At 45.7% G+C, this 25,706-nt stretch overlaps 5 protein-coding genes across 8 annotated transcripts in view; 2 read left to right on the top strand and 3 right to left on the bottom strand.

Annotated features, from left to right (window-relative positions):
- The window catches only part of LOC126035317 (uncharacterized), a 271,995-nt gene that overhangs the window by 50,334 nt on the left and 195,955 nt on the right, over positions 1-25,706 (bottom strand). The gene's annotated exons all lie outside the window — the stretch shown is intronic.
- The window catches only part of LOC126035304 (DDB1- and CUL4-associated factor 12), a 170,634-nt gene that overhangs the window by 94,595 nt on the left and 50,333 nt on the right, over positions 1-25,706 (top strand). The window contains exon 10 of one of the 2 annotated variants that reach the window (XM_049793775.1): positions 6,353-6,441. The exons of the other annotated variant lie outside the window; for it this stretch is intronic. The gene's annotated coding sequence lies outside the window, so the exon portion shown is untranslated. Of the gene's footprint in view, positions 1-6,352; positions 6,442-25,706 lie in introns of those variants that run through there. 2 annotated transcript variants of the gene reach the window in all.
- The window catches only part of LOC126035259 (uncharacterized), a 393,856-nt gene continuing 372,725 nt past the window's right edge, over positions 4,576-25,706 (bottom strand). Inside the window, exon 2 of one of the 2 annotated variants that reach the window (XR_007504876.1) lies at positions 4,576-4,620. The gene's annotated coding sequence lies outside the window, so the exon portion shown is untranslated. Of the gene's footprint in view, positions 4,621-12,090; positions 12,152-25,706 lie in introns of those variants that run through there. The other variant, XR_007504877.1, reaches the window with a different exon arrangement.
- Positions 4,858-25,706, bottom strand: part of LOC126035365 (ribonuclease H-like) — a 223,521-nt gene continuing 202,672 nt past the window's right edge. The window contains exon 3 of the mRNA XM_049793902.1: positions 4,858-5,536. Within this exon, the coding sequence (XP_049649859.1) occupies positions 5,312-5,536 (225 nt within the window). The 3' untranslated portion in view covers positions 4,858-5,311. The remainder of the gene's footprint in view (positions 5,537-25,706) is intronic.
- The window catches only part of LOC126035242 (ubiquitin-associated protein 2-like), a 247,102-nt gene continuing 233,398 nt past the window's right edge, over positions 12,003-25,706 (top strand). The window contains exons 1-3 of the mRNA XM_049793524.1: positions 12,003-12,083; positions 18,894-19,047; positions 20,843-20,920. Coding sequence (XP_049649481.1) covers positions 18,994-19,047; positions 20,843-20,920 — 132 coding nt within the window. The 5' untranslated portion in view covers positions 12,003-12,083; positions 18,894-18,993. The remainder of the gene's footprint in view (positions 12,084-18,893; positions 19,048-20,842; positions 20,921-25,706) is intronic.

Here is a 25,706-nt window from a genome sequence, read left to right as displayed (position 1 = left end):
AGATAATCTATACCAAGGATGCACGGGGCCTCTGGGCCAGTTACAATGGGGTGTTTCTGCCATTCATTTGCAGTTAGGCTTACTTCAGCTTCCAATACGGTTAACTCTTGGATTCCCCCTGTCACACCAGAAATACAAATGGGTTCTGCCCCTTTATAACTTGATGGCATTAGGGTGCATTGTGCACCATTGTCCGCTTTAGCCTTGTACTCCTGTGGGCGTGATGTGCCAGGCCATCGAATCCACACCATTGAGTAGATCCAGTTGTCCCTTTCCTCCACCTGGCTGGAGGCAGGGCCCCTCTAATCTTGGTTAGACTATCCCTTACTTTTCGCAAATTTGACTCAGAATTCCCTTCAAGAGGATCAGAAATGAGATCATCCCTTCTACTCTCTTTGGGGGACTGTGCACGGGGAAACTGGAGCAGCATTTTTCCAAGAAGAGTCCTCTTTTCTGATTGCTTTTTCTCGCAGCTCTCGTACCCGTGCATCTAGGACTGAGGTAGGTTTTCCATCCCACTTCCTCATGTCCTCTTCATGGTCACGCAGGTAAAACCACAGGCTAGCCCATCGTGTGTACCTTCTCTCTTTTCTCTCTTGGGCAGAGGAACACTTACTCCTAATAGCTGCGATGCAGGCCTGTACATGTGGGGAGAAGAACATATCCACTTTGAATTGCTGGAACTTCCGGCACAATTCTTCTACAGCCAAGACACAGGCCCGTAGGGAGGAAGAGAGACTTCCCTCCTATTGCTAGAGTTGGACAGCCAGGTTGTCCACTGTTTGTCCGTACCCTTCTTTCCAGGACATTACTGCCAGTGAGTTGACATAGGACAATTGTGCGCTCTGTACAAACTTCTGCCACATGGGTCATGTGCACTGCACTTCATCTGGATCTGTGGGTGACTGCGCATTTTCTGGAGCATTATAAATCACCTCTAGCACGGCTAATTCTCTCAGGTACTGGATACCTCTCTCCATGGTGGTCCACTTGCCTTGGTGACATGTAACTTCATCCCTGAAGGGGTATCTTTCCTTCACACCTAACAGAAGTCGCCTCCAGAGGCTGAGGACTTGTGTTTTTCTCCCAATCGCCTTGTCGATGCCCCCTTCCCTAGACAGAGATCCCCAACTGCTTAGCTTCCTTACCCTCTAATTCCACACTACTAGCCCCATTATCCCAGCATCAGAGCAGCCAGGTAACAATGTGCTCACCTGGGTGGTGGCCAAAATCTTTTTGCATGTGGTGCAACTCACTCAGGGATAGAGATCGGGTGGTTATTTCAGGTTCTGCCTCTTTCTCCTGTTCTCGTGATGACCCTGGTTCATCTTCATCCCTCACTAAGCAAACTGATTTCTTTGTGTGTTTCTTCTTCTGTATAGGGGCGACTGATACTGGCGCAGGTTGGTTCTCTGGTTTAGCTGCAGTATCTGTCACCGGGTTTGGGGTAGCCGTGGTGCCTGTTGCTCTGTTTTCCCTCCCTTCCCCCTGAGGGTGCTGCCTAATATCAAGCAGTGTTTGGTAGATACTGGCCAGGGCCCAGCACGGTGTGGTAAGTTGTGCGTCTCTGGAATAGCCACAGCATTTTTCTTTCAAATATTCTACCACTTCATGAGGGTTCTGTAGTTGCTCGGGAATGAACTTCCAAGCCCCTGGAGGTGAGAAGTTCTCTAGATACCTGCCCATATCCTCCCGCATGCTGTGCCACCCATGAATATCCAGCCTTGGGGCAGATCTCTGGGTGGTATTCTTAAAGAACCTTTTTGTAGCCATAAACAAGACCTGAAACATATTCAGGAGGCATAGCACTAACAGCACGCTGGCTTGCGCATCCCAAGGATATTAAAAATTCTCAAAAGCTGTTGTAATTAGCCGGAAGGAGAAAAGGGAGGTGAACGGATGGGGGGAAGCATCCCCCCCCGACTTCCCCATAGATTGGGTGTGATTACCAATAAATTCCGATAGAAGGCACCCGAAATATGAAAATGATATCACTGCCTCATACAGATACCAGCTTAACCTCATGACCAGTGATGTAATTATTTCACAAGTCGACATTGCCCAGTATACCAAAATGATAATCCCGATTCCTTTTCCAGAGGTGATAAACGTTACTGCAGGGAATACATAGAGCATATAAGAACTTACAAAACGCCACCACGTGAACATATAAACCAACACTGTGACTAGCGACTATTTAACTAACATAAGAAATGCGTATAAAAATTTTGTTTTAACACGCTCTGGCCAGATCTGTCGTTATCTCAACCCTTCGTGCCCCAAGTGGGGGCCAAAAAGGACTGTCTTGTTTTCAGCCCAGCCGGTAACAAAGGACCATGCAGCCGCTCGCTCACTCACTCCTCCCCGCCCCCCTCCGGTGGGATGGGGAGGAGAATCAGAAAAGGGGAAAAGAAAAAAAACACGGAACCTCGAGGGTTGAGATAAAGACAGTTTACTGGGACAACAAACAAAAAAAAGGTTACAACAACAACGGTACTAATAAAAGAGTATACAAAAGGAGTGATGTACAGTGCAACTGCTCACCACCCGGAACCCGACACTCCACCACTTCCCCCACCGAAAGTCAAGAGAGCCCCCCCCAGACCACTCCCCATTTATATATTGAGCATGATGTCACATGGTATGGAATAGCTCCTTGGCTAGTTCAGGTCAGCTGTCCCGGCTGTGCCCCCTCCCAGGTTCCTGTGAAAATTAACTATCCCAGCTGAACCCAGGACAACCAGCTACTAAAAAGAAAATTAACTCTATCCCAGCCAACACCAGGACAATATCCACCCCTTATTCTATACCATTTACGTCATGCTCAGGTCCCATACTTTCCAAAACATCCTAATCAATCGCCATCACCTTTCTGGTCCTTTCGTGTTTGTGTGTGTGTATATATATATATATACACACACAGAGATATAATTCCCTTAGTCTATGTGCCGACCCTATAAAATGTCTGTTGAGTTCATTTTGTTCATGACTCTGGGCTCCATCTGTCATAACAACCTTTCTGGGCAGGAGGGATGGTGCGAAGTCTGCTCAGTCGGCAGAGCAGGATTGGGCTTCTGTGCGGTGTGGCGAGCAGGTGACATTGGACGCAGCAGGAGGATGGTGTCCACTGTTGGATTGTTGCATGCTGGAGTCAGTTCTGGTCCCATCACTACTGCGCTTTCCTCAGTTTTATCACAGTTCTTTCTTGCTTCATCTAAGTGGTTCTTACTGTAGTACCATGGATATAGCATATAACAATTATAGTAATGACAACATACAGTAGCAGGGTTATATAGCGATTAACATCATACAGTTTAATTCTGGCTATTCTCACCTAAAATCAAATCCCCTTGAGGCACACATTGGAGTCCCCCATCCTTTTGCATCACCCACTAAGTGCACCCAGGCCCTTGAGCAAAAGCAATCCCACAAATGGGTTTATCTCTGCCTGGGGCAGGAGTATCCCAGTGTCGTGGTTTAACCCCAGCCAGCAACTAAGCACCACACCGCCGCTCACTCATTCCCCCCCCCATCCAGTGGGATGGGGGAGAAAATCGGGAAAAAGAAGTAAAACTCGTGGGTTGAGATGAGAACGGTTTAAAAGAACAGAAAAGAAGAAACTAATAATGATAATGATAACACTAATAGAATGACAACAATAGTAATAAAAGGATTGGAATGTACAAATGATGCGCAGGGCAATTGCTCACCACCCGCCGACGAACACCTAGCTAGTTCCCGAGCGGCGATTCCCTGCCCCCCCCCCCCACTTCCCAGTTCCTAAACTAGATGGGACGTCACATGGTATGGAATACCCCGTTGGCCACTTTGGGTCAGGTGCCCTGGCTATGTCCTGTGCCAACTTCTTGTGCCCCTCCAGCTTTCTCACTGGCTGGGCATGAGAAGCTGAAAAATCCTTGACTATAGTCTAAACACTACTGAGCAACAACTGAAAACATCACTGTTATCAACATTCTTCACATACTGAACTCAAAACATAGCACTGTACCAGCTACTAGGAAGACAGTTAACTCTATCCCAGCTGAAACCAGGACAGTACCCATCCCTTGTTCTTTACCATTGACGTCATGCTCAGTTCCCATACCTTTAGTTACGTTAGTTACATCCGGATCAATCATCATCACCTTTCCATCCCTTGAGACATATGAACAATGATATATATATATATATGTATGTATACACACAGAGAGATATCATTCCTTTAGTTCATGGGTTATGTTCATAAAAAGTTTGTTGAGTTCATTTAGTTTCCGACTCTGGGCTCCATCTGTCATACCAGTTCTCCTGGGCAGGAGGGATGGTGCAAAGTCCTCTCAGTCGGTAGAGCAGAATTGGGCTTCAGTGCGGTGTGACGAGCAGGTGACTTCTGACGCAGCAGGAGGATGGTGTGCACCATTGGATTGTTGCATGCTGGAGTCAGTTCTGGTTCCATCACTACTGCACTTTGCTCAGTTTTATCACAGTTCTTTCTTGCTTGATCTAAGTGGTTCTTACTGTAGTACTATGGATATAGCATATAACAATTATAGTAATGATAACATACAGTAGCAGGGTTATGTAGCAACTAATATCATACAGTTTACTTCTGGCTATTTTCACCTAAAATCAAATCCCCTTGAGGCACACATCGGACTTCTCCATCTTTTCACATCACCCACCAAGTGCACTGAGGCCCTTGAGCAAAAGCAATCCCACGAATGGGTTTACCTTTGCCTCAGAGAGGAGTAACCCAGACTGTTTTCCCCAACATGTTTTTCATGTGCACTACAGGGACTTTATCCCCTTCTACAGTATGTAAAAATTCTGACTGGGCAGGGGCACTCCGATTGGCAGATCCTCTGGTGTTGACTAACCAGGTGGCTTTTGCTAAATGTGTATCCCAGTGTTTGAAGGTTCCGCCCCCCCATTGCTTTCGATGTAGCATTTAACAGTCCATTGTATCGTTCGATTTTCCCAGAAGCTGGTGCATGATAGGGGATATGATACACCAACTCAATGCCATGCTCTTTGGCCCAGGTGTCTATGAGGTTGTTTCGGAAATGAGTCCCGTTGTCTGACTCAATCCTTTCTGGGGTGCCATGTCACCACAAGACCTGCTTCTCAAGGCCCAGGATAGTCTTCCGGGCAGTGGCATGGGGCACAGAATATGTTTCCAGCCACCCGGTGGTTGCTTCCACCATTGTCAGCACATGGTGCTTGCCTTGGCGAGTTTGTGGGAGCGTGATATAGTCAATCTGCCAGGCTTCCCCAAATTTATATTTCAGCCATCGCCCTCCATACCATAGGGGCTTCAACCACTTGGATTGTTAATTGCAGCACATGTTTCACATTCATGGATAACCTGCACGATAGCATCCATGGGCAGATCCAACCCTCGCTCTTCAGCCCATCTATATGTTGCATCTCTTCGCTGATGGCCTGAGGTATCATGGGCCCACAGAGCCATAACTAGCTCACCCTTATGTTGCCAGTCCAGGTCCACCTGAGCCACTTCAATCTTGGCAGCCTGATCCACCTGCTGGTTGTTTTGATATTCTTCAGTGGCCCGACCCTTGGGTACGTGAGCATCTACGTGACGTACTTTTACAACCAGATTCTCTAGCCAGGACGCAATATCTTGGCACAGTGCGGCAGACCAAATGGGGTTGCCTCTGTGCTGCCAGTTGCTCTGCTTCCATTGCTGTAACCACCCCCATAGGGCATTCGCCACCATCCATGAGTCAGTATAGAGATGGACCGCTGGTCACTTTTTCAGCAATATCTAATGCTAGCTGGATGGCCTTCACCTCTGCTAACTGACTCGATTCACCTTCTCCTTCAGCAGTTTCTGCGACTTGTCGTGTAGGACTCCATACAGCAGCCTTCCACCTCCGATGCTTTCCCACACTGCAACAGGATCCGTCAGTGAACAGGGCATACTGCCTCTCATTTTCTGGCAGTTTATTATACAGCGGGGCTTCTTCAGCACGTGCCACCTCCTCCTCTGGCGACATTCCAAAATCTTTGCCTTCTGGCCAGTCTGTGATCACTTCCACAATTCCTGGGCGACTGGGTTTTCCTATGCCAGCCTGCTGTGTGATCAGTGCAGCACACTTGCTCCACGTGGCATCAGTCGCGTGATGTGTAGAGGAGACCCTCCCTTTGAACATCCAGCCCAGCACTGGCAGTCGGGGTGCTAAGAGGAGCTGTGTCTCAGTACCAACCACTTCTGAGGCAGCTCGAACTCCTTCATATGCTGCCAATATCTCTTTTTCAGTTGGAGCATAGCGAGCCTCGGATCCTCGATATCCCCGACTCCAAAACCCTAGGGGTCAGCCTCGGGTCTCCCCAGGTGCTTTCTGCCAGAGGCTCCAGGTAGGGCCATTCTCCCCAGCTGCAGTATAGAGCACATTTTTAACATCTTGTCCTGCCCGGACTGGTCCAAGGGCTACTGCATGAACAATATCTTCTGTTTAATTTGTTCAAAGGCTTGTTGTTGCTCAGGGCCCCATTTAAAATCTTTTTTCTTCTATATCACTTGATAGAGAGAGCTTACAATCAGACTGTAATTTGGAATGTGCATTCTCCAAAACCCCACGACACCTAAGAAGGCCTGTGTTTCCTTTTTGTGAATCGGTGGAGACATAGCTGCTATTTTGTTGATCACATCCATGGGGATCTGACGACGTCCATCTTGCCATTTTATTCCTAAGACCTGGATCTCTTGTGCAGGTCCCTTGACCTTAGTTTCTTTTATGGCAAAACGGGCTTTCAGAAGGATTTGGATTATTTTCTTCCCTTTCTCAAAGACTTCTTCTGCCGAGTTGCCCCATAAGATGATGTCGTCAATGTATTGCAGGTGTTCCGGAGCTTCACCTTTTTCCAGTGCAGCCTGGATCAGTCCATGGCAAATGGTGGGGCTGTGTTTCCACCCCTGGGGCAGTCGATTCCAGGTAGTACTGGACACCCCTCCAAGTCAAAGCAAACTGTGACCGGCACTCTACTGCCAGAGGGATTGAGAAAAACGCATTAGCAATGTCAATTGTGGCATACCACTTGGCTGCCTTTGACTCTAGTTTGTATTGAAGTACTAGAATATCTGGCACGGCAGCACGCAGTGGTGGCGTAACTTCATTCAGGCTGCGATAGTCAACTGTTAATCTCCATTCCCCATTAGACTTTCGCACTGGCCATATGGGACTATTAAATGGTGAGCGAGTTTTGCTGATCACTCCTTGGCTCTCCAGTTGGTGAATCAACTTGTGGATGGGAATCAGAGAGTCTCAGTTGGTGCGATATTGTCGCCGGTGCACCGTCGTGGTAGCAATTGGCACTTGTTGTTCTTCAACCCTCAGCAACCCCACAATCGAAGGGTCTTGAGAGAGACCAGGCAGGGTAGACAGCTATTCAGTGCCCTCCAAGGCAGCTATACCGAAAGGCCATCAATACCCCTTTGGGTCCTTAAAATACCCCCTCCTGAGATACACGGAGCCTCTGGGCCAGTCACAATGGGGTGTTTCTGCCATTCATTCCCAGTTAGACTCACTTCAGCCTCCAATACAGTTAACTCTTGGGATCCCCCTGTTACACCAGAAATACAAATGGGTTCTGCCCCTTTATAACTCGATGGCATTAGAGTGCACTGTCCGCCGCTGTCTACTAGAGCCTTATACTCCTGTGGGTCTGATGTGCCAGGCCATCGAATCCACACCATCGAGTAGACCCAGTTGTTCCTTTCCTCCACCTGGCTGGAGGCAGGGCCCCTGTAATCCTGGACAGAGTATCCGTTACCCACTTCTTGTAAAATTGACTCAGAATTCCCTTCAAGAGGATCAGAAATAAGATGAGCCCTTCTACTCTGTTTGGAAACTGGAGCGGCATTTTACCTGGTAGAATTCCCTTTTGTGGTGTTTTTTCGTCGCAGCTCACGTACCCATGCATTTAGGACCAAGGTAGGTTTTCTGTCCCATTTCCTCATGTCCTCTCCATGATCACATAGGTAAAACCACAGGGCACCTCGCGGTGTGTACCTTTTATATTGTCTCTCTCGGGCAGAAGAACGCTCACTCCTAGTAGCCGAGACATTGGTCCTTAGAGCTGGGGAGTAGGACATATCCTCTTTGAACTGCTGGAAATCCCGGGACAGCTTCTCCACAGCCGAAATGCAGGCTTGTAGGGAGGAGGAGAGATTTTCTTCGTATTGACGGAGTTGGCGAGCCATTTCATCTGCCGTCAGTGCCTCTTCATCTTTCCAGGTCATTATCGCCAGTGAGTTGGCATAGGACGATGGTGCGCTCTGTACAAACTTCTGCCATATGGGTCGTGTGCATTGGACTTCATCTGGATCTTTGGATAATTGTGGGTTGTCCAGGTCATAATGAATCATCTCTAGCACGGCTAATTCCCTCAGGTACTAGATACCTCTTTCCATGGTGGTCCACTTGCTTGATTGACATAGAACATCTTCCTTGAAGGGGTACCTTTCCTTCATGCTTGACAGGAGTCACCTCCAGAGGCTGAGGGCTTGTGTCCCTTTTCCAATTGCCTTGTCAATGCCACCTTCCGTGGCAAGCAATCCCAGCTGCTTGTTTTCCCTACCTTCTAATTCCAAGCTATTAGCCCCATTGTCTCAGCATCGGAGGAGCCAGGTGATAATATGCTCACCTATATGGTGGCCAAAATGTTTTCACATATCCCGCAGCTCACTCAAGGATAGGGACCGGGTTATTACCTCTGGTTCTGCCTCTTCCTCCTGTTCCCGTGATGACCCTGGTTCACCTTCATCCTTCGCTAAGCGAACTGATTTTTTTGTATATTTCTTCTTGTGTATGGGGGCAACTCATACTGGTGCGGGTTGGTTCGCTGGTTCAGTTGCAGTATCGCTCGCCGGGTTCTGGATAACCGCAGCGTCTGTCGCCGAGGTTTGGGTAGCAGTAGTGCTCGTCGCCAGGGCTGGAGGGACCGCAGTGCCCATTGTCAAGGTTTGGGTAGCTGCTGTGCTCGTTGCTGGGGCTGGAGGGCTGCAGTGCCTGTTGCTGAGGTTTGGGTAGCCACAGTTCTTATGGCCGGGGCTGGAGGGGTCACGGTGCCTGTCGCCAAGGTCTGGGTGCCTGCAATGCTCATTGCCGGCGTTTGGGTGGCCGCGGTGCTCATCGTTTCGTTGTTAGGTCTAGAGACTTTCTCTTCCCTTTGAGGGTACTGAGTGGTGTCGAACAGGGCTCGATAGGCATGGGCCAAGCCCCAGCACATTGCAGTGATTTGTATCTCTCTGGAGCTGCCGGGGTGACAGCATACCTTTTCCAAATATTTTACTAGTTCTTCTGGATCCTGCACTTGTTTAGGGGTGAATTTCCAAAATGTTGGAGGTGCCCACTTTTCTAGGTACTTGCCCATACTACCCCACACACCCTGCCACTCATAATTATCCAGCCTTGGGGCACATCTCTGGGTGATCTTCTTAAATAGTTGTTTAACCTTAAACAAGAGCTGAACCACATTCAGAAGCATGCTAATTCCTAGCAGTAGGGCTAGGACCGTGCTAGTCCCAATATCCCAAGAGTAGTCAAATTTTTCAAAATTCTCAAACACCATTGTAACTGGACCGAAGGAGAAAGGAGAGGGGAAGAAAGGTACCCCACCCATAGACTGGTTTTCCCAGGTGGAAAGGTAAATGGTATAATAAATTAATAGTTTCCCACAGGTGGCTCCCGCAGTATAAAGGTGACAATGCTGAGTGCAAATACCGGATTAATCCCACAGCCGATGACTTTATCATACCATACACCAGCGTTATACAATACATCAAAGCGAAAACCTTAATCCACCTCTCACGGATGATAAGCAGCAGAAGAGGAACTATATACAGCAAGCGAGGTGAAACCAGAGCAACAACTCTAAGAACACATAAATCAACATAATGACCAGCGACTATTAGACCAATATAATGAATGCTTGTAACAAATTTGTTTTAACAAGCTCTGGTCAGCTTTGTTGTTATCTCAACCCTTCATGCCCCACGTTGGGCGCCAAAATGGACTGTCGTGGTTTAACCCCAGTCAGCAACTAAGCACCATGCAGCCGCTCACTCACTCCCCCCCCATCCAGTGGGATGGGGGAGGAAATCGGAAAAAAGAATCAAAACCTGTGGTTTGAGATAAGAATGTTTTAATAGAACAGAAAAGAAGAAACTAATAATGATAATGATAACACTAATAGAATGACAACAATAGTAATAAAAGGATTGGAATGTACAAATGATGCGCAGGGCAATTGCTCACCACCTGCCGACCGACACCCAGCCAGACCCCGAGCGGCGATTCCCTGCCCCCACTTCCCAGTTCCTATACTAGATGGGACGTCACATGGTATGGAATACCCCGTTGGCCAGTTTGGGTCAGGTGCCCTGGCTGTGTCCCGTGCCAACTTCTTGTGCCCCTCCAGCTTTCTCACTGGCTGGGCATGAGAAGCTGAAAAATCCTTGACTATAGTCTAAACACTACTTAGCAACAACTGAAAACATCAGTGTTATCAACATTCTTCTCATACTGAACTCAAAACATAGCACTGTACCAGCTACTAGGAAGACAGTTAACTCTACCCCAGCTGAAACCAGGACACCCAGACTGTCTTTACTAACATATTTTTTATGTGCACATCAGGGCTTTATCCCCTTCTACAGTACGTAAAAGTTCTGACTGGGCAGGGCCACCCCGATTGGCAGAGCCTCTGGTGTTGACTAACCAGGTGGCTTTTGCTAAACGTGTATCCAATGGTTGAAGGTTCCACCCCGCATTGGTCTCAGTGTAGTCTTTAACAGTCCATTGTATCGTTTGATTTTCCCAGAGGCTGGTGCATGATAGGGGATATGATACATTGTATTGGCTTTGTTTGGCAAGGTTTTGCTAGCAGGACTTCTGTGGCGGGACTTGTGACCCCGTGGGGGTCCCACACTGGAGCAGTGTGCTCCTGAAGGACTGCATGCCGTGGAATGGACCCATGCTGGAGCAGTTCGTAAAGAACTGCAGCCTGTGGGAAGGCCCCACGTTGGAGAAGTTTGTGGAGGACTGTCTCCCGTGGGAGGGACCCCATGCTGGAGCAGGGGAAGAGTGTGATGAGTCCCCCCCTGAGGAGGATGAAGCGGCAGAAAATAACGTGTGATGAGCTGACCGTAAGCCCTATTCCCTGTCCCCCTTTGGCGCTGGGGGGGTTGGTAGAGAATCCGGGAGTGAAGTTGTGCCTGGGAAGAAGGGAGGGGGGGAGGGAAGGTGTTCTGAGATTTGGTTTAATTTCTCATTACCTTACTCTGTTTGATTGGTAATAAATTGAGCTAATTTTCCCCAAGCTGAGTCTGTTTTGCCGATGATGGTAATTGGTGAGTGATCTTTCTCCTGTCCTTATCTCAACCCACAAGCCCTTTGTTATATTTTCTCTCCCCTGTCCACCTGAGGAGGGGGAGTGATAGAACGGCTTTGGTGGGTACCTGGCATCCAACCAGGGTCAACCCACCACATAGACCCACTCAATGCCATGCTCTTTGGCCCAGGTGTCTATGAGGTTTTTTCGGAAATGAGTCCCGTTGTCTGACTCAATTCTTTCTGGGGTGCCATGTCGCCACAAGACCTGCTTCTCAAGGCCCAGGATAGTCTTCCGGGCAGTGGCATGGGGTACAGAATATGTTTCCAGCCACCCGGTGGTTGCTTCCACCATTGTAAGCACATGGCCCTTGCCTTGGCGAGTTTGTGGCAGTGTGAGATAGTCAATCTGCCAGGCCCCCCCATATTTATATTTCAGCCATCGCCCTCCATACCACAGGGGCTTTAGCCGCTTGGCTTGCTTAACTGCAGCACATGTTTCACATTCATGGATAACCTGCGCGACTGTGTCCATGGTCAGGTCCACCCCTCGATCACGAGCCCGTCTGTATGTTGCATCTCTTCCCTGATGGCCTGAGGTATCGTGGGCCCACAGAGCCATAACTAGCTCACCCTTATGTTGCCATTCCAGGTCCACTTGAGCCACTTCAATCTTGGCAGCCTGATCCACCTGCTGGTTGTTTTGATGTTCTTCAGTGGCCCGACCCTTGGGTACGTGAGCATCTACGTGACGTACTTTTACAACCAGATTCTCTAGCTGGGACGCAATATCTTGCCAGCTGTTTAATTCCCTCCGTCTCCAAGGCAGCTATACCAAAAGCTCACCAGTACCGTTTTTCGGTCCTTGAAATACCCTCTCCTGAGGTAGTCTATGCCAAGGATGCACGGGGTCTCTGGGCCAGTCACAATGGGGTGTTTCTGCCATTCATTCCCCATTAGGCTTATTTCAGCCTCCGGTACAGTTAACTCCTAGGATGCCCCTGTCACACCAGAAATACAGATGGGTTCTGCCCCTTTATAACTTGATGGCATTAGAGTACACTGTGCGCCGGTGTCTGCTAGAGCCTTATATTCCTGTGGGTCTAATGTGCCAGGCCATCAAATCCACACGGTGCAATAGACTCGGTTGTTCCTTTCCTCCACCTGGCTAGAGGCAGGGCCCCTCTAATCCTGGTCAGAGTATCCATTACCCACTTCTTGTAAAATTGACTTAGAAGTCCCTTCAAGAGGATGAGAAGTAAGATCAACCATTCTACTCTCTTTGGAAACTGGAGCGGCATTTTTCTTGGAAGAATCCCCTTTTGTGGTGTTTTTTCCTCGCAGCTCACATACCCGTGCATTTAGGACCGAGGTGGGTTTTCCATCTCATTTCCTCATGTCTTCTCCATGATCACATAGGTAAAACCACAGGGCACCTCGTGGTGTGTACCTTCTATATGCTGTCTCTCAGGCAGAGGAACGCTTACTCCTAATAGCTGAGATACTGCTCCGTATAGGTGGGGCGTAGGACATATCCTCTTTGAACTGCTGGAAATCCCGGGACAGCTTCTCCACAGCCGAGGTGCAGGCTTGTAGGGAGGAGGAGAGATTTTCTTCGTATTGCCAGAGTTGGCGAGCCATTTCATCTGCCATCGGTGCCTTTCGTCTTTCCAGGTCATTATCGCCAGTGAGTTGGCATAGGACGATGGTGCGCTCTGTACAAACTTCTGCCACATGGGTCGTGTGCATTGGACTTCATCTGGATCTTTGGGTAATTGTGGGTTTTCCGGGTCATGATGAATCTTCTCTAGCACGGCTAATTCCCTCAGGTACTAGATACCTCTTTCCATGGTGGTCCACTTGCCTGATTGACATAGAACATCTTCCTTGAAGGGGTACCTTTCCTTCATGCTTGACAGGAGTCACCTCCAGAGGCTGGGGGCTTGTGTCCCTTTTCCAATTGCCTTGTCAATGCCACCTTCCTTAGAAAGCGATCCCAGCTGCTTGGCTTCCCTACCCTCTAATTCCAGGCTACTAGCCCCATTTTCCCGGCATGGAAGCAGCCAGGTGATAATGTGCTCACTTGGACTATGGCTGAAATCTTTTCGCATATCCTGCAGCTCACTCAGGGTTAAGGATTGGGTGATTACTTCTGGTTCTGCCTCTTCCTCCTGTTCTCGTGATGACCCTGGCTGATCTTCATCCCTCGCTAAGCAAACTGATTTTTTTGTATATTTCTTCTTGTGTATGGGGGCAACTGATACTGGTGCGGGTTGGTTCGCAGCTGCAGTGCCTGTCGCCGGCGTTGGAGTGGCCGCGGTGCCTGTTGCCTTGCTGTTAGATCCAGAGACCTTCTCTTCCCCTTGAGGGTACTGAGTAGTGTTGACCAGGGCTCGATAGGCATGGGCCAGGCCCCAGCACGTTGCAGTGATTTGTGTCTCCCTGGAATTGTCAGGGTGACAGCATACTTTTTCCAAATGTTCTACTAGTTTTTCAGGATTCTGCACTTGTTCAAGGGTGAAGTTCCGAAACATGGGAGGTGCCCGCCGCCCTAGGCATTTGCCCATACTACCCCACGCACCCTGCCACTCATAATTATCCAGCCTCGGGGCAGATCTCTGGGTGGTGTTCTTAAGTAGTTGTTTAACCCTAAGCAAGACCTGAACCACATTCAGGAACAAGCTAGTTCCTAGCAGAAGGACCATGCTGGTTTCAACATCCCAAGGATATTAAAAATTTTCAAAATTCTCAAACGCTATTGTAATTAGACTGGAGGAGAAGGGGAAGGGGAAGAAAGGTGTCTTGCTCATAGATTGGCTCTCTGAGGAGGAAAGGTAAAGGGTGTAACGATTAATAGTTTCCCACAGATGGCTCCCAAAGTATAGAGGTGACGACAATGCTGAGTGCAAATACCAGGTTAGTCCCACGACCGATAATTTTATCATACCATAAGCCAGTATTACACAGTACATCAAAGTGAAAACCTTAATCCACCTCCCACAGATGTGCATCAGCACAGGGACTACATACAGCAAGTGAGGTGATACATAATAGAACTCTAAAAATGAGCGGCACAACTCTAAGAGCCAATAAATCGACATTGTGACCATCGACTATTAGTCCAATATAATGAATGCTTGTAACAAATTTGTTTTAACAAGCTCTGGTCAGGTTTGTCGTTATCTCAACCCTTCGTGTCCCACGTTGGGCGCCAAAAAGGACTGTCGTGGTTTAACCCCAGCCGGCAACTAAGCCACTCGCTCACTCCCCCTCCACCCAGTGGGATGGGGGAAAGAATTGGGAAAAAAACCCCAAACCAAACTCGTGGGTTGTTATAAGAACAGTTTAATAGAACAGAAAGGAAGAAACTAGTAAACATAATAATGACAATAATAAAATGGCAATAGTAATAATAAAAGGATTGGAATATGCAAGTGATGCACAATGCAATTGCTCACCACCCACTGGCCGATGCCCAGTTAGTTCCCGAGCAGTGATCCCCCCAGCCCCACTCCCCCCAGTTTATATACTGGGCATGACTTCACATGGTATGGAATACCCTGTTGGCCACTTTGGGTCAGCTGTCCTGGCTGTGTCCCCTCCCAACTTCTTGTGCCCCTCCAGCCTTCTCGCTGGCTGGGCATGAGAAGCTGAAAAATCCTTGAATTAGTCTAAACACTACTTAGCAGCAACTGAAAACATCAGTGTGTTATCAACATTCTTCTCATACTGAATCCAAGACATAACACTATATCAGGTATTAGGAAGAAAATTAACTCTATCCCAGCTGAAACCAGGACACTGGGGCAGCTTCTCTGCTTCATGCATACCTTAGAGTTGGGTGAACCTTGAAAATATTGTGGGTATTCAGCTGGTCTCTTGCAGAGTCCTCCGGTTTTCATTTACATGCAGCAATTTTAACTCTGCAGCAGAACTCAGTGCTCTGTCAGTCATTGGCCTGTTCTATGCTGCAGTATTTGTAGTTACTCTGTAGCACTTCCACAATCTTGAGGCCTGAGTCTGTTTGCCACAATGGGCAATCTTTATAAACCTGAAGGGCAGGCAGATATTTTAAGGTGTGCAACTTTTGTAGGTGTGCATTGCCAATATTGAAGTTGGAGGAGGTTTTCCCATCTGAAAGTTGCATTGACAATGCTACTAATGGCAGAAGAGGATACAGCAACTAGTTACTCCTTTCACTGTGTTGCTCATTTGCATGACTTTATTGAAAAACAGAAAGAGGAGACTAAACAATGTGTATGTAACAACAAATAATGTCACTTTTAATGTTGCACAGAACAATTTTTTATCCCAAGAGATATCAGGAAAATATGTCTTGCTGCAGTTGAAATTTTTGCTGGAGGGACTTCTTACAGTTTATCTGAGGCAGTAAACTAGATTCCATCTCATCTAAATTGGGAAAGACACCTGGACTTTCTTTCTTAATGCTGAACATTTAGTATTTCCTGTGATTTGTCAGGATGTGTAGTCTGGCTTATTGTTAATGAGGAAACTCACCCCCACACCCCCCCTAAATCTAGGACACATACCGTTCTGACTGAGGGGGCTTTCTTTTCTATCCCCTTTTTATTTATAAGAGTTGAGGTCGTCTAAACCACAGAAGTGTATAATACTGAGCAAGCTGCTAAGTTGGGAGTAGAAGAGAGCATTTCAACTCGATTAAGTCCATTTTGGTAATGTGCTTGTTTTGTGTTCTCTTGTACTTCTCGTATTTGCCATTTTCTAGTTGAAAATGGTTTTCTGGTTGATAGGGAATGTTAAATGTTTTCTTACTTGAGCAAATTGTTATAAGTGATCATGACATGGAAGAAACTTTCTGAACTCATTTTATCAATTAGAAGCAACATGTCAAAAGAGCAGAACATATGGATAAGTCCCTCTGAACCCACTGCTCTCCATAGACAAAATGCAACTCAGAAACAAATACAGAGAACTTAAAGGGGTCAAGGAGGAAGGAGTATTAATTAGAAGGGGTCCTCATCAGAGTGTGAAGAAATTTATTCTTCTTTATGGAAGTTTGTGGGCCTCCAACTTGAAGGGTTTGTTTTAAGGCCATTATATTGCAGAACAGTTTAACTGTAGATGTAAAGTTGGAAACAGAGGTGGTACTAGTTCTGAATGCAGATTCCCAAATCTCTTTTTCTAGTTTCATTCTGATGCACTAGAAGATTTTTGTTTTTTAACCTCATTTGGAAGAAGATGCGTCTATCCAATTTGAGGAATTAGAAGAGTAAGGAGTGATAGCTAGTATGTCTATTTATAATTTCTTTGGTACTCTGCCAGGTTTTTTTTTTGGGGGGGGGGGGGGGGTGGTTTGTTTTTTTTTTTTAATGCTGTGATCTTTAAGGCTTTATGCTGTGTGACTGTTAGTCTTTATGAAGACTTTTCACTTGCAACAGCTGTGTCAGTCTAGCTTTGGATAGACAGAGGCTTGTGGATGAGAGTAGAGAAGCATGTTTCTTTGCCCAAGACTTCTATAAATTTAACTTCCTACAGGTGTAAGATCCATTTTATGCCTCACCATGTTTTACTTGCTAAAACCTTTGAAGATAGAACAAAGGGGACCTTTCAGATTATTTTTCTTTCCATCTAAGATCAGGCCAGTAAGAAGGCTTCTGTTAGATATTTACGAAGGTCAGGCCCACAACTGTCATTTGGGTTGCCTCAGGCATCCTCAGCTGAAATTGTAATCAGTTAGCTCCCTTACAAAACCAGGCAGCTTTGATAGTCTGTGATGGATTCCCATGCCCAGAGGTAGCATCATCCTCTTATCTTAAAGGACATGCCCAACTTCTCAAGGCTTTCCTCAAAATTACTTTGTGGGAAAGCATGGATCTGATGCTTTCATAGTCATCCTTTTACTGATCCTTCCCAAGTCATGTAAAACCTCACCAAGGAGAGGTTGCTTCCTCTTAAGCTTTGCAGGATCATCTAGTTTTGGGTGAAATAGTAGTGCATTCTGAACTATATAGATTTGGTTCTTCAGTTGTCAGTGCAGTTATTTTTTTTTTCTCTCCTGTGAAGTGTCCCTAAAGCTCTAGGAGTGTTTTAGTGTGTTACACCTGCAGTTACACAGGCTATGGCAGGTGAAGCCATATGATAGTTACTGGAGAAAACAGTTTTCTGTTGCACAAACACGTAGTTCTGTACTTCTAATCTGCGCTGTCTGCGCCTCACCTAAATTGGTTTATGGTGGTGTAGTCTTCTATACTGGAGATGAAATCGAAAAGTGATTTCAGCCTTCTTTCTCACTTATACCATGTCAAAAAATGAGAGTAACCATTCTCTTAGTACTTATTCTCTCAAAGGAGACACTGAAACATGGAGTTTATACTTGTAAACTGCTTTGTTACATGCTTTCTCAATAGCATTAGTTTTCTCAATTCTAGGCAGCTTGGACTAGCTGGTCATTGCCTACCTTGTGAGGGCTTCTGACTTGCTGTTGTCTGAATTGAGAGGAGATAGGACAGGACCTAAAAGTACTAATAGCTGACCTTTTTTGTTTGATGCAGGTGCCTGTCGGAGGTCATGGCTTTACGTAGTGTTTCACAGTTGATGGCACCTTATTTGCATATGCAAATTTCCCACTTAAATACCTAGAGTATAAGCTCTTAGAGATGGGGATGTGTATATATAAACCTATCTGCCATTTTAATGGTTTGCAAATAATACCTTTTTTCTTCTTTGCTTTGCAACTACGGCTCAATAGACTAACCATGCAATTGCATAATATATGAGTTGCTGTGCTATTCTTAGCAAGTGTTTTAGTAATTTTATTTTCAATTCCTATAGAGTCGATACGATCCCTAAGTTTATTTTAAAGATGGAGTTTAATATTAAAGCTGAAACCTGATGTTTGGACCTTGGTCCCTTGTCTTGTTTAGACATAGTTTTTCTTGTATTTTGCTGTGTGTGATGAGCTGTAGCTGTTAAGAGTAGATGGTCTGGCTTATCATGGCCCCAGTTTTCTCAAGTTGTTGTTCTGCCATTCTGTCTCTTGGTGCTTGAATTCTAGTATGTCTGAATGATAGTTTTTATTTTTTCTTCCCCCCCCCCCCCCCCCCCCCCCCCGTACTTATTCTCAGCAGTCTGTTGTTCAATGATGCTTATAAGCATTTTTTCATTTCCTTGGGAGAAAAAGATAGCTCTGTGCATGCTCCCTTGCTAGATTTATGGGGGTAGCTGAGAGGGAAACTGTTGCTTGCTTTGCAGATTTTCTTGCATTGTGGTCATATCTAGGCTTCCTTGAACTAGTAAAAGTCCATTATAGCCAGAAATATTTGGGATTCTCACATTCCATAAGAAAATTCAACTTCTAAAACTTGTTTCTTTCTCATCTCTTCCCAAAAATACAGCCTGTGTTTCCATTTGTATCAGTGTAGTTTGCAAGGTATTACATATGTGATGTTATGCAAATGCCTGTTTTTTTCCATGAACCGGAGGGGTATGAGGTGGAAGTATGCATTGAGAGCTGTCTATTCCTTTTTGACTTTTGTATCTAATTCTATTCTCTCCAAATAGACTTCTTGGGAGACTGTAGGGGGAAAGAAGAAAAGCCTTGGAAAGGAAAGTTCAGAAAACAAAGGGGACAGAGAAAAACGAGGGGACAGAGAAGCGAGTCATGGACGGGGAAGTTCCAACAGAAGGGGAAGAGGAGGCAGCCGTGGCCGAGAGTGTACGTATAGGGGTTCATTTTTAAAGATTCAGATGCTTTTCTTGTAGCTGAAACTGACTGAGTTGAGAGCGAATGCTTAATGGAGTAAAGTCCGTCTGAGTTATAGCTCAGTGCTGAAGGGATGATAACTTGTTTGTGCGACAGGTATGCTTGACTTGGTATGCTTGGCTTGACTACGTGACTTGGTTTTGGGATAGTCCGTGCTTGTTTAGAGACGTTCAATTTAACTTAAATTTCTGTCCTTTTTTGATTAATTGATCTTGTACACATTGCTGTTCTTTATGTAAGTTTTAGAATTGAGTCTTTGTAAGACTGCTTGAGAGCAAGTATGTTGCTGCACAGCTGATACACTTTTTTGTTTCTTTTAATGAAAAAATTATCCAGCTTTGACTCCATCTCCTTTTATGAGTGGGAGAACCTGAAGATGTTCTCATCTTCTCATAAGGGGAATGAAAAGACTGGGATCATTATTAATCTCTAGCATATATTACTCACATAAACCAACCAAAGGTGAGTTTCTACAACAGAGAAAATTCTTTGAGTTGAAACGTTTAAAAATTTGCTACAGTTTATACAGGTGCAATAATATATTGTACAAAAGCAAACTGATGTTTCCAAGTTAGGTAGCATCACATTAGATCACCATTGGATACACGTTGCTTTTTTCTCTAAGTTTTATCAGCAGTATCAAAGCTATGTACATTGCCTGTAAGGGCCATACACAACACTGATAGATGAGCAGAGAAACTGGAATGAAAAAAATATGTTTAGCTTTTCACTTAAAAGCAGGAAAAATATTTACAATATTAGCCAACTCTTCTAATTCATTATTGGAATATACTCAAATATTGTGCCAGTGAAGATATTGTGAAACTTTGTAGAACAGAGTAACGTCAAGATAGGAAAAAATATTAATAAAACTTGCAGCTATGCTTAGAAAAAATGTAAATCGGATCCATCAAAATGAAAGCGAGGGGCAAAATTTTTGCCAGAGCCAGATGCTGCTTGTCTCTTTTTGTAAACTGGAATTAAAGACTTTTCAGATGGTCACCAAATCTTGATATTATCTTTCCAGTTTCCCAGTCCAAGCATTAATGATTTTGTTGCTGCCATTAGGAAAAGCTGTGCAGTACAAAATCTCAGAAGTGTTTTAAGTGGCCGGTCCTCTTTTTTTTCTTCTTTCTTTCTTTCTTCAAGGAGCCTGCCATCTTTCAGAGTATCTCCTCAGGAATTTTCCACAAAATAGTTAAGTTGCAGTGCTTTTCTAATGCTTCACCTTCACCCAGTCATCATCCCTCTGATTTAAATACAGAGGAGAGTTCTTTTAAGTTTCCCTGGTTGTACAGGGATATGGTATGGGCAGACAGGAGAAGAGTTGGTGTTCTTGGTTATCCCTTATTCTTTCACTGTTGCCACTCAGCGCGTTATCAAGGAAGCGTAGTATGAGGCAGCTTTATTTCCTACCTCGTTAAAGAGGTGAGGCCGTAATTAATTTAACAGTGTAGGCTGCAAAACACTGCATTTATTTATTTATTTATTTATTTATTTAAAAAACAGAAGTGTGCCTGCTGAGGGACATTTCCCTCTTATTAGATATTTTGCTTCCTAATTGTCCAGTGCAAAGTAAACATAACTTGCTTGTAGTTAGGCCCCCAAAGAAGAGAGGTGACTGAGATCTGTTGACCAGCCCACTTTAAAACCTTGCCTTTTCTTTTGGGGTTCGGGTTAAGCAGATGGCTATATGGTCTCATGTATGAGTCTCTAAAGCTTCTCTTAAGCTGTCCTCTCTCCACAGTTAGAGCTGAAGAGAATGGAGTGGACAACAATCAAGGAGACAGGCCTTCAGACCGTGGGAAACGTGGCCGTGGGAGAGGTGAGATGGTGGCATTGCTGTGAGACTGGCACTGATTTCATGTCCTGAAATGGAACTCTCCCATTTATTTCTTTAAACACTTCTTTTTAAGCATTTGTTGGTTATCCTTTGATTCTATAAGTACTTCAGCCACCTTTAATTTAGGTACATCCCCCCTCCCTTACCCCTTGTCATGTCTTGGTCTCAGAACAACTTAAAAGAATTGACGCAAATCACCTTTATGGTAATTTCCTGTGTAGCAGGCTTGTGTGCTCTGGCTACGGAGAGCTGTTTTCCCAGATCGATTCATGCCAGCCTCCTGTGAGTGGGAGTGCACTGGGCTCCTCAGGATGTACCTTGGCAGCAGGAGAGTACAAGAGATTCCATCTGTAGGGCTCTTGGGGAAGGATTTGATGTGTACTTGTGCTGTTTCTTTGGGGTGGATCTGGTTGTCAGGCTTGCCTTCTGGTTTTGGCACCCAATCAGGGAAAGTACAAGCCTCTTTAGGGGCTTTTTGGTAAGAGAAGGAATTTAGCATGGAAGAGTTGATGAGAACCGTGGAAAAAGAATACTGTGGAGTCTTAGGTACAACTCCAATCCTATCATGTAGAAGAGATAGGAAAGATGTTGAAAATGGAGTTGATGTGGAATCAAGGGATGTGTAGTTGCTTTGGATTTTCACAGGTTGGAGTGGAAAGAGGCTTGTTTTTCCTTAGAGCAGGAGGAATGAAAATGAGTAACCGAGGTACAGTGCAGATTGTGTGGGGAAGTGGGTATTAAATGAGTTAAATTGATAAAGTGCACAGCAGAGCTAATGTACTTAAGTAATGTCTGACTCGTGAAAAATTCTGCCTTCAGAGAACTCTCTTCTCTTTGGAATATCCACTAACGAGGCATTCAAAGACAGGCACGTCCAACTTCATAGTCTCCAGATCTGCATCTCGAAGGAGTGGAAAGATGCAAAGACATGTAGCTTCTAGAGGGTTACAAGAATGACTCAGTTGTACCTGTGAATCAGCAAATACCAAATGGTGTGTGCAGAGAGGTAGCTTTGCAAGGGAGGGTGTGGTATAGCTCACAGCTACAGTTTTTGGTATGTTAGCACTGTTAATAGATGGAATGTAAGTCTTTTGGTTATTTGTTTTATAAAATAGTCCTTTATACTCAAATTATAAATATAAAGGTAGGATTTTTTTTTAAATTGTTGGGTGAAACTTAGAGGTTAATTTCAAATGCAGTCTATTTTTTGCTTTGTAACCTTATGGACAATACACTGCTTTTGTTGTCAACACTGTAGCTCTAGATGAATATCATATGTCTCAAGCCAAAGCACTTAATCATCAGATCAAACTGTCATATCTGACTGAAGAAACAGGAACAACTTCAACCAATTTCTGTTCACTGGCTTAGTGTACATAGTATTACTGTATCTCTCTGCCAAATATTTTAGACTGTACATTCATATGAGCAAAGTATCTTAATGAAGTGTTTGCAACTGTCTATGATAAACCTGTTGAACTTCAGGATCATTATATTACAAGTGTGTGTATTCTGTGGCAAGAAATACATAATTGTATTGGTTTTGTGTTGCAAGGTTTTGGTAGCGGGGGGGGGGGGGTTACAGGGGTGGCTTCTGTAAGAAGCTGCTGGAAGCTTCCCCTGTGTTTGAGAGAGGGCGAGCCCATACCAGCCGGCTCTAAGATGGACCCGCCACCGGCCAAGGCCGAGCCAATCAGTGATAGTGGTAACGCCTCTGTGATAACAATTTTAAGAAGGAAAAAAAGGTTGGGACAGAGAGAAACAGCCGCCAGAGAGAGGAGTGAGAACATGTAAGAGAAACAAGCCTGCGGACACCAAGGTCAGTGAAGAAGGAGGGGGAGGAGATGCTCCAGGCACCGGAGCGAAGATTCCCCTGCAGCCCGTGGTGAAGACCCTGGTGAGGCAGGCTGTCCCCCTGCAGTCCAGGGAGCTCCACGGTGGAGCAGATATCCACCCGCAGCCTGTGGAGGACCCCACGCCGGAGCAGGTGGGTTCCCGAAGGAGGCTGTGACCCCATGGGAACCCCGTGCTGGAGCAGGTTCCTGGCAGGACCTGTGGATCTGTGGAGAGAGGAGCCCAGGGAGCAGGTTTTCTGGCAGGACTTGTGACCCCATGGGGGACCCACGCTGGAGCAGTGTGCTCCTGAAGGACTGCACACCGTGGAAAGGACCCACGCTGGAGCAGTTCGTGAAGAACTGCAGCCCGTGGCAATGGCCCACGTTGGAGAAGTTCGTGGAGGACTGTCTCCCGTGGGTGGGACCCCATGCTGGAGCAGGGGAAGAGTGTGATGAGACCTCCCCCTGAGGAGGTGAAGCAGCAGAAAATAACGTGTGATGACCGTAAACCCCATCCCTGTCCCCCTGTGCCGCTGGGGGGGCCTGGTGGTAAAATCCAGGAGTGAAGTTGTGCCCGGGAAGAAGTGAGGGGTGGAGGGAAGGTGTTCTGAGATTTGGTTTTATTTCTCATTACCTTACTCTGGTGATTTGTAATAAATTGAGCTAATTTTCCCCAAATTGAGTCTGTTTTGCCCGTGACGGTAATTAGTGAATGATCTCTCCTGTCCTTATCTCGACCCGCAAGCTTTTTGTTATATTTTTCTCTCCCCTGTCCAGCTGAGGATGGGGGAGTGATAGAATGGCTTTGGTGGGCACCTGGCGTTCAGCCAGGGTCAACCCATCACACTAATTTAATTTTATAATGCAAGCCCTTGAAATCTGCAGGGAGTTTTATAAAGCTGTGTAATTCACTTTCAGTATTTCAGTGATGCATGACCTTCTTTCTTTGGATATTAGTAGAAATGATAATAAAAAAGCTTCCCACCATTTCATTCAGTAGTCTTTCTTTTCTGTTACACAGGATAGTCAAATGTGGGATAAAGTACTTCAGCTGAAAGTAAATAGGTTGCTGGTAATCACCACAGAACCCTTTTTCAGAAATGTTTCATGCAGAGTGTGTGTGTGTGTGTAGGAATCTAGGCACTGGCTACAAAATTAGGGGTCAGCTAATATCTGAGCAATGCACTGTCTCTCTATTTTAAGCTACCTTCTCTCAAGCTGGGATTATCTTACTGGCTGCTTTCTAGGGGAAGATTTGCTGGGCCATCCTATTACTGCTTCACTGTAGAACAGCCTAATTTTAAGAAATGATATGCACTGAAAATAGCAGAAATGGGATTGACACTGGGGTGATAATGTCCTGTTTACTGAGGGGGAAAACCCCTGATACTGAGTATTTCAGCCTTGGTGCTGTAGGTGTTGTCCCAAAACGGGGTTCTTCACCCAGTGTGCGAAGAGCCGATAACACACAGAGCCGAGATATTTGTTTATTTCATGTTTGCACAGAGATGGGTACCAGGTGGTAACTCCACACAGCTAGCACCCCTCGGTGAACACACGGAGAACATTTATACACCCCGCGCAACAGCAATCAGTACTTTCACAGTTTCGCTCACCCTTGCTCCTATTGGTTCTCGCGAGCCTCGTCTCCGCTTGAAGCCACAGCGTCCTCCTCTTTTATTGTGCGTGTGTCGCCGTGAGGAAGGGGCTGCTGTTGGTAGGGGGCTTTCCCTACCCGAGGGCGGGGTTTTTACTATGTTAATTAGGATAGTTCACTCAAAGTTTGACTTTATCAGTAGTAGAGTTTCCCTTGTGCTTATCTGGGTACTCCCTTCTCTCAGGGTCATGCCTCTAACTCCTTACAGGGGTTAAGTAGCATCCTTTGTTTTGTTTCTTGCATATCTCCAACATAGGCACCAGCTTCGTTGTGCAGTAGATCTTCCATTAATGACTGTGTGACATTCCTTGCAACTTTATAGGGCAGTAGGTATACAGTGTACAAACACCACTGGTTGCTGGTATGCAGGAGATCAGGGATTTGAAGTAGATACACGTTATTGACTGATTAACAGAAAGCAAAAATTACAAAATTACGACCATAAACATTTCAGGTCTGGTTCTCCCACTGTCCTCCACTCCATGTTGAAAAGGATGTGGTAGAGCTAGAAAAGGCTTTTGAAGGTACTGGGAAGACTGCATTTATGGGGCGTGAGGAACGAGCAGACTAGGGCTTCTCCACCTGCAAAAGAAAGGGCTGAGTGGGTGTATGGTAAAGATCTGTAAAATTTCTGCGGAGAAGTTTCTGTGGGGAAATCAATTGATCACTCCAAGAAAGTATGCAAATGAGAGAATATGAGATTAAGTCAGTAGGTTACAGGTTCAAAATGAACTTACAGAGGTGGTTCTTCATACATGTAGTTAACCTGAGGAACTCCTTTCAATAAGATCCTGTGGGTGCTGAAAACGTACACACAGAGAGACTTGACAATTCCATCCTAAAAAAGAACCACAGCAAGAAAAAGAAAAACCACTGAGGATTTTGATGTATGTAAATTATCTTTGGCTGAAGAAGTCTGAGCCACAAATGGTTGAAGACGAGGAGAGTGTCCAGAGAAACTGTACTGTGGTTTCAGTTCTTGTACTCTTCCCTAGATATCTGTCGTGGTTTAACCCCAGCCAGCAACTAAGCACCACGCAGCCGCTCACTCACTCCCCCCCCCATCCAGTGGGATGGGGGAGGAAATTGGAAAAAAAGTAAAACTCCTGGGTTGAGATAAGAACGGTTTAATAGAACAGAAAAGAAGAAACTAATAATGATAATGATAGCACTAATAGAATGACAACAATAGTAATAAAAGGATTGGAATGTACAAATGATGCGCAGGGCAATTGCTCACCACCTGCCGACCGACACCCAGCCAGACCCCGAGCGG

Source organism: Accipiter gentilis, chromosome W (genome assembly GCF_929443795.1).
Source record: "Accipiter gentilis chromosome W, bAccGen1.1, whole genome shotgun sequence".
Lineage (NCBI taxonomy): Eukaryota > Metazoa > Chordata > Aves > Accipitriformes > Accipitridae > Astur > Astur gentilis.
The sequence above is the reverse complement of the archived record's forward strand: the minus strand, read 5'-3'. Positions and strand labels throughout refer to the sequence as shown.